At 37.4% G+C, this 15,499-nt stretch overlaps 1 protein-coding gene across 11 annotated transcripts in view; it reads left to right on the forward strand.

Moving 5' to 3' along the window:
- HYCC1 (hyccin PI4KA lipid kinase complex subunit 1) overlaps positions 1-15,499 on the forward strand; it is a 48,090-nt gene that overhangs the window by 17,684 nt on the left and 14,907 nt on the right. For 7 of the 11 annotated variants that reach the window (XM_054817366.1, XM_054817357.1, XM_054817361.1 and 4 more), the window contains 6 exons: positions 2,131-2,210; positions 3,067-3,168; positions 7,667-7,846; positions 10,769-10,849; positions 11,258-11,373; positions 11,707-11,802. In XM_054817366.1, the coding sequence (XP_054673341.1) occupies positions 2,160-2,210; positions 3,067-3,168; positions 7,667-7,846; positions 10,769-10,849; positions 11,258-11,373; positions 11,707-11,802 (626 nt within the window). In that variant the 5' untranslated portion in view covers positions 2,131-2,159. Of the gene's footprint in view, positions 1-1,853; positions 1,976-2,130; positions 2,211-3,066; positions 3,169-7,666; positions 7,847-10,768; positions 10,850-11,257; positions 11,374-11,706; positions 11,803-15,499 lie in introns of those variants that run through there. The other 4 variants (XM_054817368.1, XM_054817358.1, XM_054817363.1 and 1 more) reach the window with 2 other exon arrangements.

The following is a 15,499-nucleotide window of genomic DNA, read 5'->3' on the forward strand; positions in this document are numbered from 1 at the left end:
ACAACAGGAGCAAAGGTGGCAGCGAGTAACTTGGGCTTTTCCGTATCTCCTGTCAGCAGGTCCTCTGCCCTGTTCAGTCATGGTGCCCTACTCTTCCTGTTGCTGATATGTTGGCAAAAGCCTGTGAACTGTTCTGGAGCATTCTTGATCCTTCTTCCTCTTGGGATCCTGTGCTCTGTTTTGTCATGGTCACTGCAGATATGGCTGCCCCAGCCTTCGCATCACTACTGAGTTTTTCCATGCTTGTAACTATGATGTTCAGCAGAGTGCCTGCCTTTGTTGGCTCCTAAGCAACCTCTTTCAGGAAGTTATAATCAGTGCTCTCCAAAAACCCTCTGGGTTGCTTGTTCCCTGTCGTGTTGCCCTTCCAGGAGGTGACAGGGTAGTCCATGTTCTATGTGGGGACCAGATGCCTGTAAATGTGAGGCTGCTTCAGCTGCATGAACAAGGTGTCATATATTTCATCCTGATCAGGTGATGAGTAGCAGACACCTGCCACAATGTCACCCGTGTTGGTCTGCCCTCTCACCTGTGACCCATAAGCTCTCAGCTTTCATTGTCCTTTGCAGGGTAGAACTCCATGCATCCCTGCTCCTCTCCCAAATAAAGGGCAGCTTTCCTTCCTCGCCATCCCAGACTGTCCTTAAAGAGCCCATATCCAGCCATGGCAGTAGTCTGGTTGTGTGAACTATGCTGCTGTGTCTCAGTGATCCTGTTGAGATCATAGTCCTGCAACTACACCCAGGCTGCTAATTCCTCCTGCTTGGTCACCATGCTGAGTGTGTGTTGGTGTATGGGCACCTCACAGAGGCATCTAATCATGCTGATTTGCTAGAAAAGGTATTAGTTTCCCCCATCGTGCTGTCCTGTAGGCAGCACTTATATGTGCTTACATTTGAGGTAGGGCTCTGACTAGCTCTGTTCTTTTTGTTTACAAGGTCTCCCTTGCTTACATCTCTCTACCCTTTGCTTGCCAACTCAGTCTGCCACTTCCTTACTTGGCTGTCAGTTGTCATCTGCCTCCCCTGATGTTGCTGGTATCCTTCTCGTGGAGCTGCCCCAACCCTCTACCTGCCAGGAGAAGCCTTTTAGTGGAACTGTGGCTGCTTTGTACCTCCTAGGTGATTACAGCTTCTGCTGCTATTTTCTCCAGAAATTTCCTTGCTTGTCATTCATCAACAAGCCTGTACTTGGGTGTCAGTACTTCATAACTAATTTTAAACTGGGAAAGCAAAACTTGATGGGATATCTGACATGACTAAACATTTCACAAAGTGTTAAATTTTTTCCTCAGATGAGTATTTAATTTTGTCATTGTTTGAAATCCATGGTCACAATTTGGATGAGCTAATGTGTATTGTTGAATAGTTTACCTATGCCTAGGTTTTCCCCCACAACATGCCATTTTAACTTTTAATAGTTTTGTGTCTTAACAATATATTGCTCTTTGTTTCAGAATAAGCCATTCCAAGGGACAGTTGTCTTTAAGTGTTTTCTCAAAAATTAAGAGAAATCAGAAATGAATCTCAACAGCCACTCTGCATCTCTTGTGTTCAAGTCTTAGTGCTGATGATCTTGCTCTGTCTGAGATTGTGCAGGATGTTGGGCAGGGGAGTCCATCTTAGGCTACATGCTGAGGCAGCAGGCTCGTTGTCTTGCAGTTGCCACGGTGGGGGAGGATTGAAAGGTTTTCCATCAGCCTTTATTTCAGTGACCTTTTCCAAGTTAGGAATAGCAGTTGACTAGGAAAAACCTAAACAGTGATTTCTCTTCAGTTAGTCTGTACAGTTTTCTTGAGTTCTGTAAGCTGAAAAATAAATTGAAATTAAGAAGGTAATATTTTCTGTTTTCAGAATGCCATTTCTACAAATCTTTGACTTATCGAGCTTCCCACGCAATACATACTTGGAATTTATTAAACTGCTGTACGTGAAGACTCCCATGCTTAATGCTTCCAGCAGCTTGCATAAGTGAGGTAGAATAAAAGTTCAAAGTAATGTCAGCATGCGAAATGTTAACAAGTAAAAGCATGATAATATTCTTTAAATATTCACAGGGGCTTAATTTTCATCATCTGCTTAATGCAGTGACTGCATAGTTTTCACAAACTGTGTTTGCTTCTTCTTCCAGGCTGAAGGTTTTGGAACGGATGTTGGAAGATGTTAGCTGTGGATACTGGGGTTGTGGAGGAGTGGTTATCAGAGTTCAAGGTAATACACTCTTAGATATTTAGCCAGTTGTGTTTGAGTCATTGCTGGAGCAGTATGCAAGAGTGCTTGATTGCTGTAGAAAATGAAGAAAAATAGTAACCTTAGATTTTGCTGAGATAATGTGGTATAGACAAATGTCTACTTGAAAGAATTTTTTTCCTTGTTCTCTTTGGGATTACATGCTTCCTGATACAGAGCAGTGAAAACATATATCACAGATGAATGGTCTTGTTGGTTTGAGTAAGGACTAGACTTGACTATAGATTCTGCTCCTGATCTGCTTAGATACACTGGGAATGTGTTTTCATATCTGTATAGTGGAGTATGATCTCATTTGAAGGACTGCAGATAAGAAGTACTGTAAGTTATGGATAGTAAGTTCAAATGTACAGCTTCCAAAGGGCTGTTAAGAAGATTAGATTTTTACCCTCTTAAGTACTGGCAGAAGATCTGTTTAGTGTTAGAGAAGAGCTATTCATGTCAACTGGAATTTGTGTTCTTTCAGAGTAATGCTGTATCCTGTCATAATGTTCACTAGCTGTGTACAGTCAGTCTTGAGACAACTCCTTAAAGTATGGATCTGCACTGTTCAGGGTTGCACCTGTGAAACTTAATTTTTATCTATTTCCCATCCACTGTCATTATATTCTGTATGAAACTGTCTGCAAAATGATAAATGCAGTGTGTCTTCTGGCAATTTTGTTGTCCTGAAAACACTGAGATTTCTGTAGGATTTCTCTGTGAAACAAGTTTTAGTTTATAGTAAAGTCTGATAAATAGTAGCTTGTAATGGAAAATTATTATATTTTAATGATAAAAATTGCATTTTCTAGTAGTTAAAATATTTTTATTTCAGACACTGCCAGAAGCATCCATATCCAGCTATGCTACAAACTTGAAAGACAAGAGTGCTTTGATTTCATCTCTTTACAAAGTAATTCAGGAGCCACAGAGTGAAGTGAGTATATCAGATCTCTCACACAAAATGTCTGACATAACACCAGCAGAATAAAATAAGACCTTGCATGCTAGTTAATTGTGAACTGCAGAACTAAATGAAGAATCTCCGTCAAAATGTTTGTTCTTAGCAATGACATTCTACCATGGAAACAATTCATAAGTTTTGTTACCTACTGATCATAGCTAAGCTTGTAGATCATACTCATAGGCATGGGCTTTAGGACTTGGGTATAGAATTGAGACACATGTTAAGGAATTGAAAAGATGTTTGAGACTGATGGAATTCTTTCTGTAATTCAGTATCACTTGAATGTGAATCTATAGCTATCAGAAGCTTGTCTATTACAACCCAAGAAAAGAATGTTAGAGGGGTTTGCAGTCCTTTTAAGTTATTGCTTAGGTTTTAGGGGGGTTTGTTGTTGTTTTAAATACATACAATATAAATACACACATTTGTACAGCGGATGTACCCTTGCTGAAATGATGATGAAAAAGAAAAAAAAAATGAGGGAAGGGGGCAGGTTTGCTTGGTGCCAGGAATGGTTCCATACCCTGTGAGTACACTTGTTACAGAGTGTCCAGGTGAATTCAGAACATGCTGAGCTGGTTTTAGTTGTGTCTTGTTCAGTGTATTGTCTTACTTTCTACCATCCAGCAAACCTTGTGTGTATTATTTTAAAATTGCACCAAGTTCTTAATTACTCTTCTGAAAAGACTCAGCATACAGAACCTTTCCAAAGTTTGAGATAATGCCAACAGTGGTCACAGGATAAAATGCTTTCAGTATATATGTTTTCAGAGAGAATGCCAATAAACTCCCAGGTTGTCCAGCTAAGAAGAAATGCAATTTTACTTTGCTGCTCAGAAGGGCATTCTGAGTCATTCCAACTACTGAGTCAAGCCTGTCTGGTCTTCGGAATGCATATCAACGTGTAAATTAATCTGATGAGTCTCCCTGTTGATAGCCAAATCGGTACTTTCATATGTTCTTTGATTTCTGACTACTTCTGGCTACTGCTGGGTTTCTCAGGGACCTTAGTAGCAGGGTGCTACTGCTACAGGCCCTGCAAATGCTGCTTGAAAAGGTTGGGATAATTCTGGGGGCAAGGTATCGAAGATTTCACTGTTAGTGAGACTTTGAATTGAAGTGTTGACACTGAGTGTTGTGCTGCCTTGGGAGAACAGTCCTAAAATCTTTATTTGGACCGTTCTCTGAGTACCTGTCACTTTGTGGAAGAAGCTACTTGAAGCTTTCCACATTGTGAAAATAGTTATAAACTAGCAGTTAAAAAGACAAGTAACTTCTTTCAACTGCTGTTTGAGATCTGTTAGCTGCATTGTGTAATGACAGCTTGCTTTACAGTGTAGGCTATGTGCTGTTCTTTTTTATCTCATGTATGGAATGCAAAGGGGAAGGATTAAAGCGTGAACACTGCGAATGTTGTTGAGATTAAAAGCAAACAACCCCATCTGTATACCTTTGAACATATGTACATCTAATATAATAGTTATCTGCACCTTAAAATTGTGATTAATCTCGTTTTGGGGGATGGATGTGTTCTTTTTTTTTTAAGCATTTGAAAAGTGATCGTGTGTATTTGCATCTGTGACTGCATTTTCCTGGTGGTTAGCTTTTAAAAAAAAAATAATCAATTTGAGAGATAAATGAATTGCTTGTTTGCTATAGCAAAGAAATATCCAATTCATAGCAGCTTTGTTAATAGAGACTTTGTTGGTTACTTTTGAGGTTCCTGGGCCACTGATAGGTGAAAAATGTAATTCAGTACAAAGAGAGTCTTCAGCAGATGTGAAGATTTAAAGGACTTTTAATTGACTCAAGAGTCCAACAGTAAAATAAATAATTCAGAGGGTTGTTTTTTTCACCAATTCAAGATTTTTATTTTTACTTTCTACCTAAAACACTAGCGCTGTCCTTTTAGATGGTAGCCATGCAGACATTTGCATTAGGAAATAGAAAATGTTTGGAGTGTCTAACACATTTGGATGCACCTTAAAAGGAAGAGGGATGAAATTGCTTCAACACTCTTCTGTTCCAGCATTAAAAATTGTTCCAGTCTAGATACTTTTTTAGAAGTGTTTTAGGGTAAAACAATATGTTGAAACAGCAACAATCATTAGTGCGTTTTGATATTAGGTTGTAGCATGTGGTGGCATTTTGAGGAAGAAAATTGTTTTTGTACTGATTATGCATTTATATATGCTGATATAAAGCTGTCTCAACTGAGATAACGATGTGAACATGGATACCTGTCATAGCTATTTATGTGCCTTTTAAAGTTCAAGCACATCATTCTGAACTGATACTTCATTAAAGGAAGCATGCAAATTGTGTGAAATATGTAAGCTGAAGATGGAAAGCGCTTGTGCTGTTAAAGTTTTCTAGAAGGATCTTTGATACTCTGCTCTTAAAACTGATGACTAGTGTAGCTTGGCATTGTTTTTTTGCCTTCACCGTAGATTTTTCACAGATGCTTTTTCCAAAGAGAAGCTCTATCTGTCGGAAGCTAAACGTTCCTCTTTTTTTGTATGGATCAGATTGTCCCAAGTTACTTCTTAAAAAGAACCAAAACCTGCTAAGATCCTTTGAGTTTGGAAGTAACTTTGGGAGGTGAGAAATGTTGACTCATCTTTCTTTGTATTCAGGAGGAAAAACTTAGGAAAGCAAGCAGATTTTTCTTTTTCCCCCAGCATGCTCTTCTGGAGATGTCGCCTCCTTTGCTGCAATAAAGGAAGGAAAATATAGAAGAATGGGTTTCTTACTTTTTTGAAAAGCTTGCTCCATTGAAAAACTGAAAGTGTGACCTAGACAAATAGCAGAATTGAGTGTTGTAGTTAGAATAAAATGGAAAACATGACCTGTGCGTTACTAGCAGTAAAGAACATATCTGTATTCCAGTTTTTAAGGATTTTCAGAAAGGTGTTGAGTAATGCTTTGCTTTCTGAACTGAAGTCAGCAATTCTAATGATTATGGTATCTTTTCTCAGTGCAATGTCTAAAATAGTCTAAAATGCATGTCTGGTTTGGATTCCATCATTTTCAGGTTGCAACTTTTGGGGATTTTGTGTGGGAATACATTTCAGTGAAGGTCTATTACTAGCGTGAACATTCCTGGTTTTGAAATGAATTTATAGTCTATTTCTGTGAGTCATGTAGATGAACTGTTAAGACATTAAATCTTGGAGGTAAGAAACAAGGTAGCAAAGCTAGTCCTTTAGGTATGTTACAATTTGAATCTTGTCTTTCAGAGATTTGCAATTGGATAATGTCATGTTTTATGTAATGCTTTTTTTACATACTAGCTGGAGCTGATAAAACGAATTCTAAATAGCTGGAATCTCAGATTTCATTTTGTAAAGTTCCCTAATATCAACTGCATAGATACCTTTTCAGGGAGTAGTTTCTTAGATTATAGAGTCCTTCTATTTGTTATTACTTGCAAATAAATGATTTAGAAGATTTAATTAAAAATCCCCTCTTTCCTACCCCACTTTTTTTTAGAAGAAATCCTTTTACAGTTCCAAACTCTTATCCATGGTTTGCTATGTTTGCTGCCAAAAAGTATTTTTAAGTATGTGCTTTTGAGTTTTTGCTTGAGAGTTCAGTGCCCAGTTCAGCTGGCTTTGAAAGCGCCTGCTGGTTTTGACAGTATTTTTCCACTTGAGTTAGGAAATCTCCTATCTAAGTGATAAAATAAAAATGTAGCTTTTGTATGTTTACATATGATGGTTAACGCTTTGTCCTCTAGCGGAAGTAGGTGGTAGCACAAGAATGCGCGTTAAATCCAGAAACACAGTGCAAGCTGGTTGTTTGTTTTAAGTATTTTCTTAACTTGTTCTAGTTCATTGTATTACTCCCAGTTCAATATATTGCTTCCATTTATACCAGCTCAACAAATCTGATTGTAAAATTACTCTTGAGGCTTCCCATTTCTGTCTCAAACCCTTAAATGCATTGGAGTTTCTAGAAGATTTTAATGAGAGTAGAAAAGTGAACTAATTTTACTGTATACCAAGTTACTGTAATATTTTGAATTTGAGTGTTATGCAGTTTTTCTCAGTGAGTAAAAGCTTCTAGCAATTTGTGTGTACACTGTTGGAGCTCTAGAATAGCAAGACCTTTTGTTCATGCACTTTTCTTGTATATTAGAGGTAGAGGGCATGGTATGAGGTGTGGTGATAACAAGTATGCTCTATTTATGCCTTTGAGGCTGGAGGAGGTGAGCCAAAAATGAGAGAAAGGAGCCATTGGAATTCTTTCCTCACATGGGATGGAAAGCTCTACTCTTATCCTCTGAAAGTATGTTACAAGGGATCAAAAGTGTATCAGGTGACTTGGGTAGTTATTCCATCAGTTGTTCCCTAATAGCTAAAATGTAACACTTACCAATTTACAGTTTTGTCCAAAGGATTGATCCACACCAAGTTGCAGTTTCTTGTAATGTTTTATTCATTCACAATTGTAATTTATGTTTCAGCTTCTGGAGCCAGTTTGCCATCAGCTCTTTGAGTTCTATCGCAGTGGTGAGGAACAATTGCTACGATTTACGCTGCAGTTTCTACCGGAATTGATGTGGTGCTATCTTGCTGTCTCAGCCAGCAGAGATTTGCAGAGCAGTGGGTGCATAGAGGCTCTTCTCCTAGGAGTTTATAACTTGGTTTGTATTTGCATGTAATTATTCAGGCCTAAAAACATTGGTGTGCTTTTGGGGGATCCTGTAGAGTATTTTACTAAGGAATAATTAACAATTTTGTTTCAGAATTAAAATGAAGTGATTGAGTATCTCAGTTTTGACTCTTCAAATTGGTGTCCTTGACAGAAATCTGCAACATGAACTTTTATTCTTTTATTTTGGTGAATATTTTCTCTGTTCTTCTTGTGGTTCCTGGAAAGTGTTAATGCACTAATGGCTGAAGGAGCCAGAGATCCTCTTAATTTTTTTGCTACTTAATTCTTGGTATGGTGATTAAACTTACATTCTGCCTGAGAGCTTTTAGAAGCACCACTTTTGAAGTGGTTGCCCATATTTTCTGGGGTATCATCTATCGTGACTAGAAAACACAAAAAATCACTTTGAACAAAGTCTTAGTTCTTGGCTGCTGAACAGATTTCTTAGCTTTGAGAAATTAAAGGTCTCCTTTCGTTTTGTAATAACCTTGACATTTTTTTTTGTATTTTGTATGAAAAGATACTGTTTGTTACTAAATTACTGCCTTGAAGAACAAAATGATGAAGGAACCTTTAAGAGTTATGCATTTAGTCTTTTTATGGATATAAAAAGGTTAGTGTTGTTATGTCTGTTGGGATTCTCTTCAGTGTAGTTTGTATGTTCTGGATGTTTTAGGAAGGCTTTTTGGGAAGTGAAACAGTGATGGGACTTCAAGTCTTCTTCCCATTCTGAAAATCTGGAGAAGGCAGCTCCCATCCTCCTTCTAAAAATAATCTCAAGTGTCTTTACCAAGTGAGCAAAAAACACTTTTTCACCCAGGAGTCATCTTAAAAAGGCCTGAGCCCTTATATTCAACTCTTTAGGCAGAGTGCAGGCTTCATGTGTTTTCTGTGTGCTTAGTTGTATCTGAGAAGAAAAACATACTTGGAAAGCAGCTGGTATATCTTATGCCTTAAGTCAATTCACTCCTTTATTTCCATGATGAAGGTGTATTAAATGATTGATGGATGTGGCTATAATCAATTGTCTTTCTCCTAGAAGAGATTACATTTACAGTTAAGCTTGAAACCAGTCCAGTAATGTCTTCTCTTAGCTATAAACAGTTTCTTCCTCAATTAGTAACATAGCTATCCATCTCCAGCAGCTTGGGGTCATAAGAATTTTACAGCAAGCTTCTGTTGGAAGCTGTAGATCAACCTGATTTTTTTGAGACATTTTTTCTTCCCCTTCTGCTTTAAGGAATAATCAATGCTTATGCTTAAGTAATGCCATGTTACTGATGCTGACTTCTTCCCTTATGTTGATGTCGTATAAAACTTGGAACTTAAACAATCAAGATGGTATTGTTCTTCAGTATACAATGTTGAAAAGGTAGTAGGTGTGCTGCTTAGATACTCATTTTCTCTTTAACCAGCAAGAACCAAAAGCCAAGAGGAAAGATGTAGCCTAAAACAAATAGTATTCCTTCTGAAAATATGTACGATGGTCTCTTGGAACTTGAGGGAATTAACATGCTCCATGGAGTCCTGCAGTTTCTTGCTAAAGGAAATTAAAATTATTCTGAGCAATACTTAATTTTTCAAATTCACTATGTTGTCGGGGTATGGAATTATTGTGGCTGAACCTTGAGGTCATGAACTGGTTTGTTCTACCTTCAACTTGGAGATATACAGTGGTAGTGTATGCAGTTGATATTTCTGGCTTTCTTGGCTGTAGGTATCAGTTTTTTTCTAATATGTTTCAGATCTTGAAATGCACTCCTGAAACTTAATTACAAATCTGAATGAAGAGTCAAAATATTTATATTTTTAGATTTTAAAAGTTTGGATGTAGCCAGTTTCTCTTCCCTTCTCCCATATATTAAGGAAACTATTTTCCACACTGATGCAGAAGCAGTGTTGAAAATTAAAGTATCAGTGGTTTATGTGGAGAGTGGAGGAGCTGTATAACTCTTCAGACTGAACAGCTCTGCCTTTTTGATACTTCTCAGTCTTCCTTTACCACTTCATATTCTACTTTGAGATAAGAGTTTTAATAATTACTATGTGAAGTTAGTCCTTCAGCCTTCCAAGGCTGAAGCGCCTCTCTAATATCTGCCTATGGATATATGAAATCTGCTGCTGAAATTTGTGTGTGTGTAGGGTGGCTTCTTGTGTGTGTGCTATTGGTTATTGGTCAGGTCTACTTTGGAACTGCTGAAGTCTTTTTTTTTTTTTTTTTATTTTAAGTACTTCAGTGCTCTTCTGTGATATGTAGGCACATCTTTTTTTGCCTTACCCATTAGTTCAGTTAGCGGAAGCGCTAACTTACAGGAGTGAGAAGTCTGCCAGCTGCTGTGGTGGTATCTTGCAGGAAAGTAGCTTCCCTAAAGCTTTGCATCCATGCTTCTTGCACTCTAAGTATGGAATTATCAAACATGGGCTTTTGCAAATACGACGATGTCTGCTACTATCAAACCATATGAGGTTGGAATCATTCCAGAGCTATACTATTTCCAAAACAAATTATTTGTAGAATCATTACTTGATGGGTAAATAGTTTTCAGAAAAGAATTATTGAGCATTAACCTTCACAATTAGCAAATAGTGTATAATTAAAAAAAAGATAACACTGTTTGAACATACTGAGATTTCCAGATAGTGTTTTTAAGGTGGACTGTGTATGCAAATGCATGTGCCCTTTGCTAAGTAATTTGAATAATTTTCAGAAACAAAGCGAGTGCACTCTGATAGAAAGCAAATACTGAGATAATCCGAGCTACAAGCTAGAAATTGTTGTAGTATCCCTATCTGTTCCTATAATAATTTGTTGACTTTCTTTATCCATTCACCTCCACCCAGCATTTAACATTTTTGAATGTCTGGCTTCTATAGTACAGTTATAACCATTGGTATCTCCTGTCTTTTTCAGGAGATAGTTGACAAAGAGGGACATAGCAAAGTGCTGAGTTTCACAATTCCATCTTTGTCCAAACCTTCAGTCTATCATGAAGTAAGTGACATCTACAACATAAAGTTGTTACTGATTGAGGAAGGCAGCATGCTTTGGGGGCCTGTTTGTTAAGAATAAAAGTGAAAAGTAATTTTAATGTGTTGCATGATGACATAGGAATGTATTTCTCAGTCTTCTGAGTACTACTAACTGGTCTCTAAGGGCTCTTCAAGACTGAATAGTCATAACTCCATAATATCCATGCACCATCTTTTTTTTTCTCTATTCTGAAGCCATATACCTTATCTGGTGTAAAATAACTTCTCAAATCTAAGACAGCTAAACAGTCAGATAACATTAAGCTTTTTGAAAATGTACAAATATGGTGATGCTGATCGTTGTCTATTTTCACCTGCATTGTAGCAAGACTTCAGGCGGACATGTTTTGAATGACCCCTTTTCCTTTAGCCTTCCAGCATTGGCTCCATGGCCCTCACTGAAGGAGCTTTATCGCAGCATGGTTTGTCCCGGGTTGTATACAGTGGACCTCATCCTCAGAGGGAGATGTTAACAGCACAGAACAGGTGAAATTGTGTAATACGATTTTGCTTGAGAATCACTAATCAATTTTAACTTCTTATAATTTTTAATGTAGACTGAAGGTGGATAGATGTATGCTGTGTTTTGTGGTGTTTTTTGGTTTTTTTAACACGTGTAAATGTAGATGCAGAAAGACTAGCAGTGCATATTACTACATGAAGAGGAAAAGCTTACAGAACCAACCTATTCAATTGTCAATTTTATTGAAACGAAATACCAAATCTGTTCAAATAACTCTTGAACATGTCTATGTAAACTTGTTTTGTTTTCCAAAATAAAACTGGTAATGCAATTCTAATGTTTCTTGTAAATCCCAGGTTTGAAGTGCTGACTTTCCTTCTGCTCTGTTACAATGCTGCCTTGAGCTACATGCCTGCAGTTTCTCTTCAGTCATTGTGTCAAATTTGTTCAAGGTAATTTCTGTAGGTTGATTACACTTTAAATGGCATTTTCAACTTGAAATGCAGTTTGAACTTTTTTTTAAAAAAACAAACTTCAGGTTTCCAAAAGCTGCTTGTAAACTTGACTTCCGTAAGTGTTCACAGCTGCACTATTTGCTTTTAAAGTATCTCTTATGTAACTTTGGGTTGAGATCTCAAAATGGGGAAGCAATAACCTGGTTTGTATGCAGTGCTGTTGAGAGGTCAAAGCAAGGGAACTGTTTGTTTTTAATCAAAGTAATTGTAGGTGTGTGAACTAAATAAAATCAGTAATGTCTTCTAAAATCTTGGTGAATTTTGCATTGCAAGCTTGTTAAATATATTTGGATGCTCTGCAAGTTGAAACTTTCTTAAAATTATAGTAGGTCTTTGAAACTAGAAATACTCAAAGTATCTGTAAGAATATTTCCAAAATCTGCTGTTACTTCAAAAAACAAAACCCACCTCAGCTTTAATTACAGTATCTATTTTTGATCCATCTCTTTTTTCAGAGAGGAAGAACTGGTAGTAAGCATATCTATCTCTAGATTTTTGAAAGTGGACTTTGGGTAAAGGAAAAAATTAGAATGCTCTCGTTAACCCAGGAAACTCAAGAGAGGCCTTGAAGTCAGCTACAGCAACTTCTGTCATAGTTCCTAGGTTCCTCACACAAACAAAACATGGTAATGGATGCCTGTAAGATTCTCTCCTCCTCAGAGGAGGTGAGAGAGCATTGGAGCACTTGGCAATACTTACTAGAGTCTTTACAAGATCTTTGTCAGATGTGCTGCTCTAAAATTTAAGGGAGAAAATATTCAGAAGCTAAGGTTTGTGGACAGGAGACTGATGTTGCTTATTTGGCTTGATAAGGTTTTGATTATATTTGGGATAAATAATTGTTAAAAAGCATCCAAAAAAAGCAAATTACCAGTAGATGCAAGCGAGTCTATTTACTTCAAAATGTTGAATGTTTTGATACTGAATTATTTGATACTGTACAATTTGAATTTTATCTTAGTTCTTCATTCCCTACTAGTTTTGGCATCCATGTTTCTCTGCTTACTGAAAAATCTCACGCTGACATCATTTTAGGGATTCAAGGAAATTCATATCAGAAGACCAGAATATGTCAGTGTCCTATTTGGATGTGGTCCTGACAAAATTCTTGGAAGAATCTATAGAATAACTGGTTTGAGCAGTGTTGAATTTAGGTTGCTTTTGGAAGATGTGTGTGAAAGCAATCTACAATTAATGTGTTTTCTTCTAGTAAATCTAATTAAATTTTTGGTTTGAGCAGTGTTGAATTTAGGTTGCTTTTGGAAGATGTGTGTGAAAGCAATCTACAATTAATGTGTTTTCTTCTAGTAAATCTAATTAAATTTTTATGACTTTTCTAAAGAAGCAAAAGCTTCTAGTACTTATTTACAAACACGAACTGTAAATGTGACAATTGCAGCACAAAACGTTTTGTGCTGATCTCGAGTGTTGTAAATCCAGATTTTTTGCATTCGGGCATCTTCAGTTACTAAGTCTCTTTTCATAAGAATAGTATCTTACTGTGATGTAAAGCCAAGCAATTCTGCTGATGTCATTCTAGCCTTTTTAGAGGAAGTAACTCAGATTAGACTAGGGCTTTTTAAAACTAATCAATACTGGCATTAAAAGAGTGTCTGTATTAAGGTCTTTTCTATATAACTGTCAGTGTTAACTGATCACATTCCTACTGTGAGTTCGCTATTTTCCCCCCCAAATTCTTACTGTTTTCTTGTACAGTAGCATCTAGTAAATGCATAAATATATGTATTGGCATAAAAATGACCTGGTTAGATGGATTTTATGTAAACTAGCATCTTTATTTAAACTGGGCACGCACTTGCTGCTGCTTCCACCCCTCGGGCTTTACACGACACTGAAATGCTTATTATTTTAGTGGATTACAAGTGTCATCTTTGAGCCAAACCATTGGTAGAAAATACGGACTATCCGGAGCTAAAGTGTTGCCCAAGTTGCCTAATAATAGTCTCTTTTGGGGGATAAGAGGAGGAAAATGGGATGGCATTCTTGTGGAGGAGTTATTCAACCTAGTTAATTTCAGTAACTGGTTCATGTGGTTTAGGACTAGGTAAGAGTCAGAAGAACAGCTTTCATGCTTTAACTTTTACCATTTATGGACAAAATGAAATGTAAGAGGACGAACTCATTTGGTTCCAACATCTTAAGCATATGTAACAGAAGAGTGAATTTGATTCACTTAACTGGAAGAAAGATTTTTGTTTTAGCTAGCTGTTTGTATACTTTGAAGGGTGAACTCTATGTAATTTAAGGTACAAATTTATTTGCATTCTGGTTTCTAAAAATTTAGAGTTTTAAGCCATTTGAACAATGAGACACAAATCACAATACAATCTGAAGTAATGTATTCCTAACAATAAGAAAAATGGAGTTTAAAATCTGAATGAAGAAGCAAGGAGTACTTAAATAGTCTGTGCGTCTGGCCAACAAAAATATCAAATTTAGGGGAAAACTTACTATTAGTTACAAATTAACATGTTTGGCTACTCTTGAAAATCAAAATCCAAAACTAAGCAAATTATTTTTTTTTTTAAGTATGATTTTGGATTGTTGAATTCAATGACTTAAATCTTGATCTAGGCCAGTCTGAGAAGTTTGTAATTAGGGTTGTAAATTTCAGTGAGAGTTATGATTAAATGCTGATGCTCAGAGCAGCAGTTGACCAACTCTATAAAAGTGTCAGCACAAGCTTAGGGTTTATGGATGAGTGCATAGAGCCAGAAGGCCAATTATATCATAGACTGCATCAAAAAAAGTGTGGCCAGCAGGTTGAGGGAGGCTATTCTCCTCCTCTGCTTGGCTCTCATGAGACCCCACCTGGAGTACTGCATCCAGCTCTGAGGTTCCCAGTTAAAGAAAGACATAGACTTGTTTTGTGGACTTCTGGGTGCAGTGGAGGGCTACAGAAATTATCATAGCTGAAGCACTGTGCCTTTGAAGACAGGTTGAGAGAGATGGGGTTGTTCAGCCTGGAGAAGACCTCAGGAAGACCTTATTGCAGCCCTTCAATATATATATAAGGGAGGCTTATAAGAAAGATGAGAGGCTTATTTACCAAGACCTGTAGTGATAGGACAAGGGGTGATGGCTTTAAGCTGAAGGAGGGTTGATTTAGATTGGACATGAGGAAGAAATTTTTTACAATGAGGGTGGTGAGGCACTGGAACAGGTTGCCCGGAGAAGCTGTGGATGCCCCCTCCCTGGAAGTGTTCAAGGCCAGGTTGGATGGGGCTTTGGGCAACCTGGTCTAGTGGAGGGTGTCCCTGCCCATGGCAGGGGAGTTGGAACCAGATGGGCTTTCAGGTCCCTTCTGACCCAATCTGTTCTATGATTCTTCCTTTATAAACATCTCCTAATATTTTTTGTTTCCTTGCATGTTATCACTAGCATGACTTCCTGTCTTTCCTGATTAAGTGTTTAAAATCTTTTTTGGTTGTTTTTATTTGGAGATACGGTGACACCAGCATGAAGAGTCATAGTAGGTGTAAAGTACATGCTGGAACTGTTGCTGAGCCTTAGAGATCTTGGGGGTGCTGTCAGCTTTTTTTTTTTTTAAGTAGCCAAAGCAGAAGATGAGTTGTGGGCTAGAGGAGAAGAGGAAAAAAGTGCAGTAGGTTAC

Source organism: Grus americana, chromosome 2, assembly GCF_028858705.1.
Source record: "Grus americana isolate bGruAme1 chromosome 2, bGruAme1.mat, whole genome shotgun sequence".
NCBI classification, from domain to species: Eukaryota; Metazoa; Chordata; class Aves; order Gruiformes; family Gruidae; genus Grus; species Grus americana.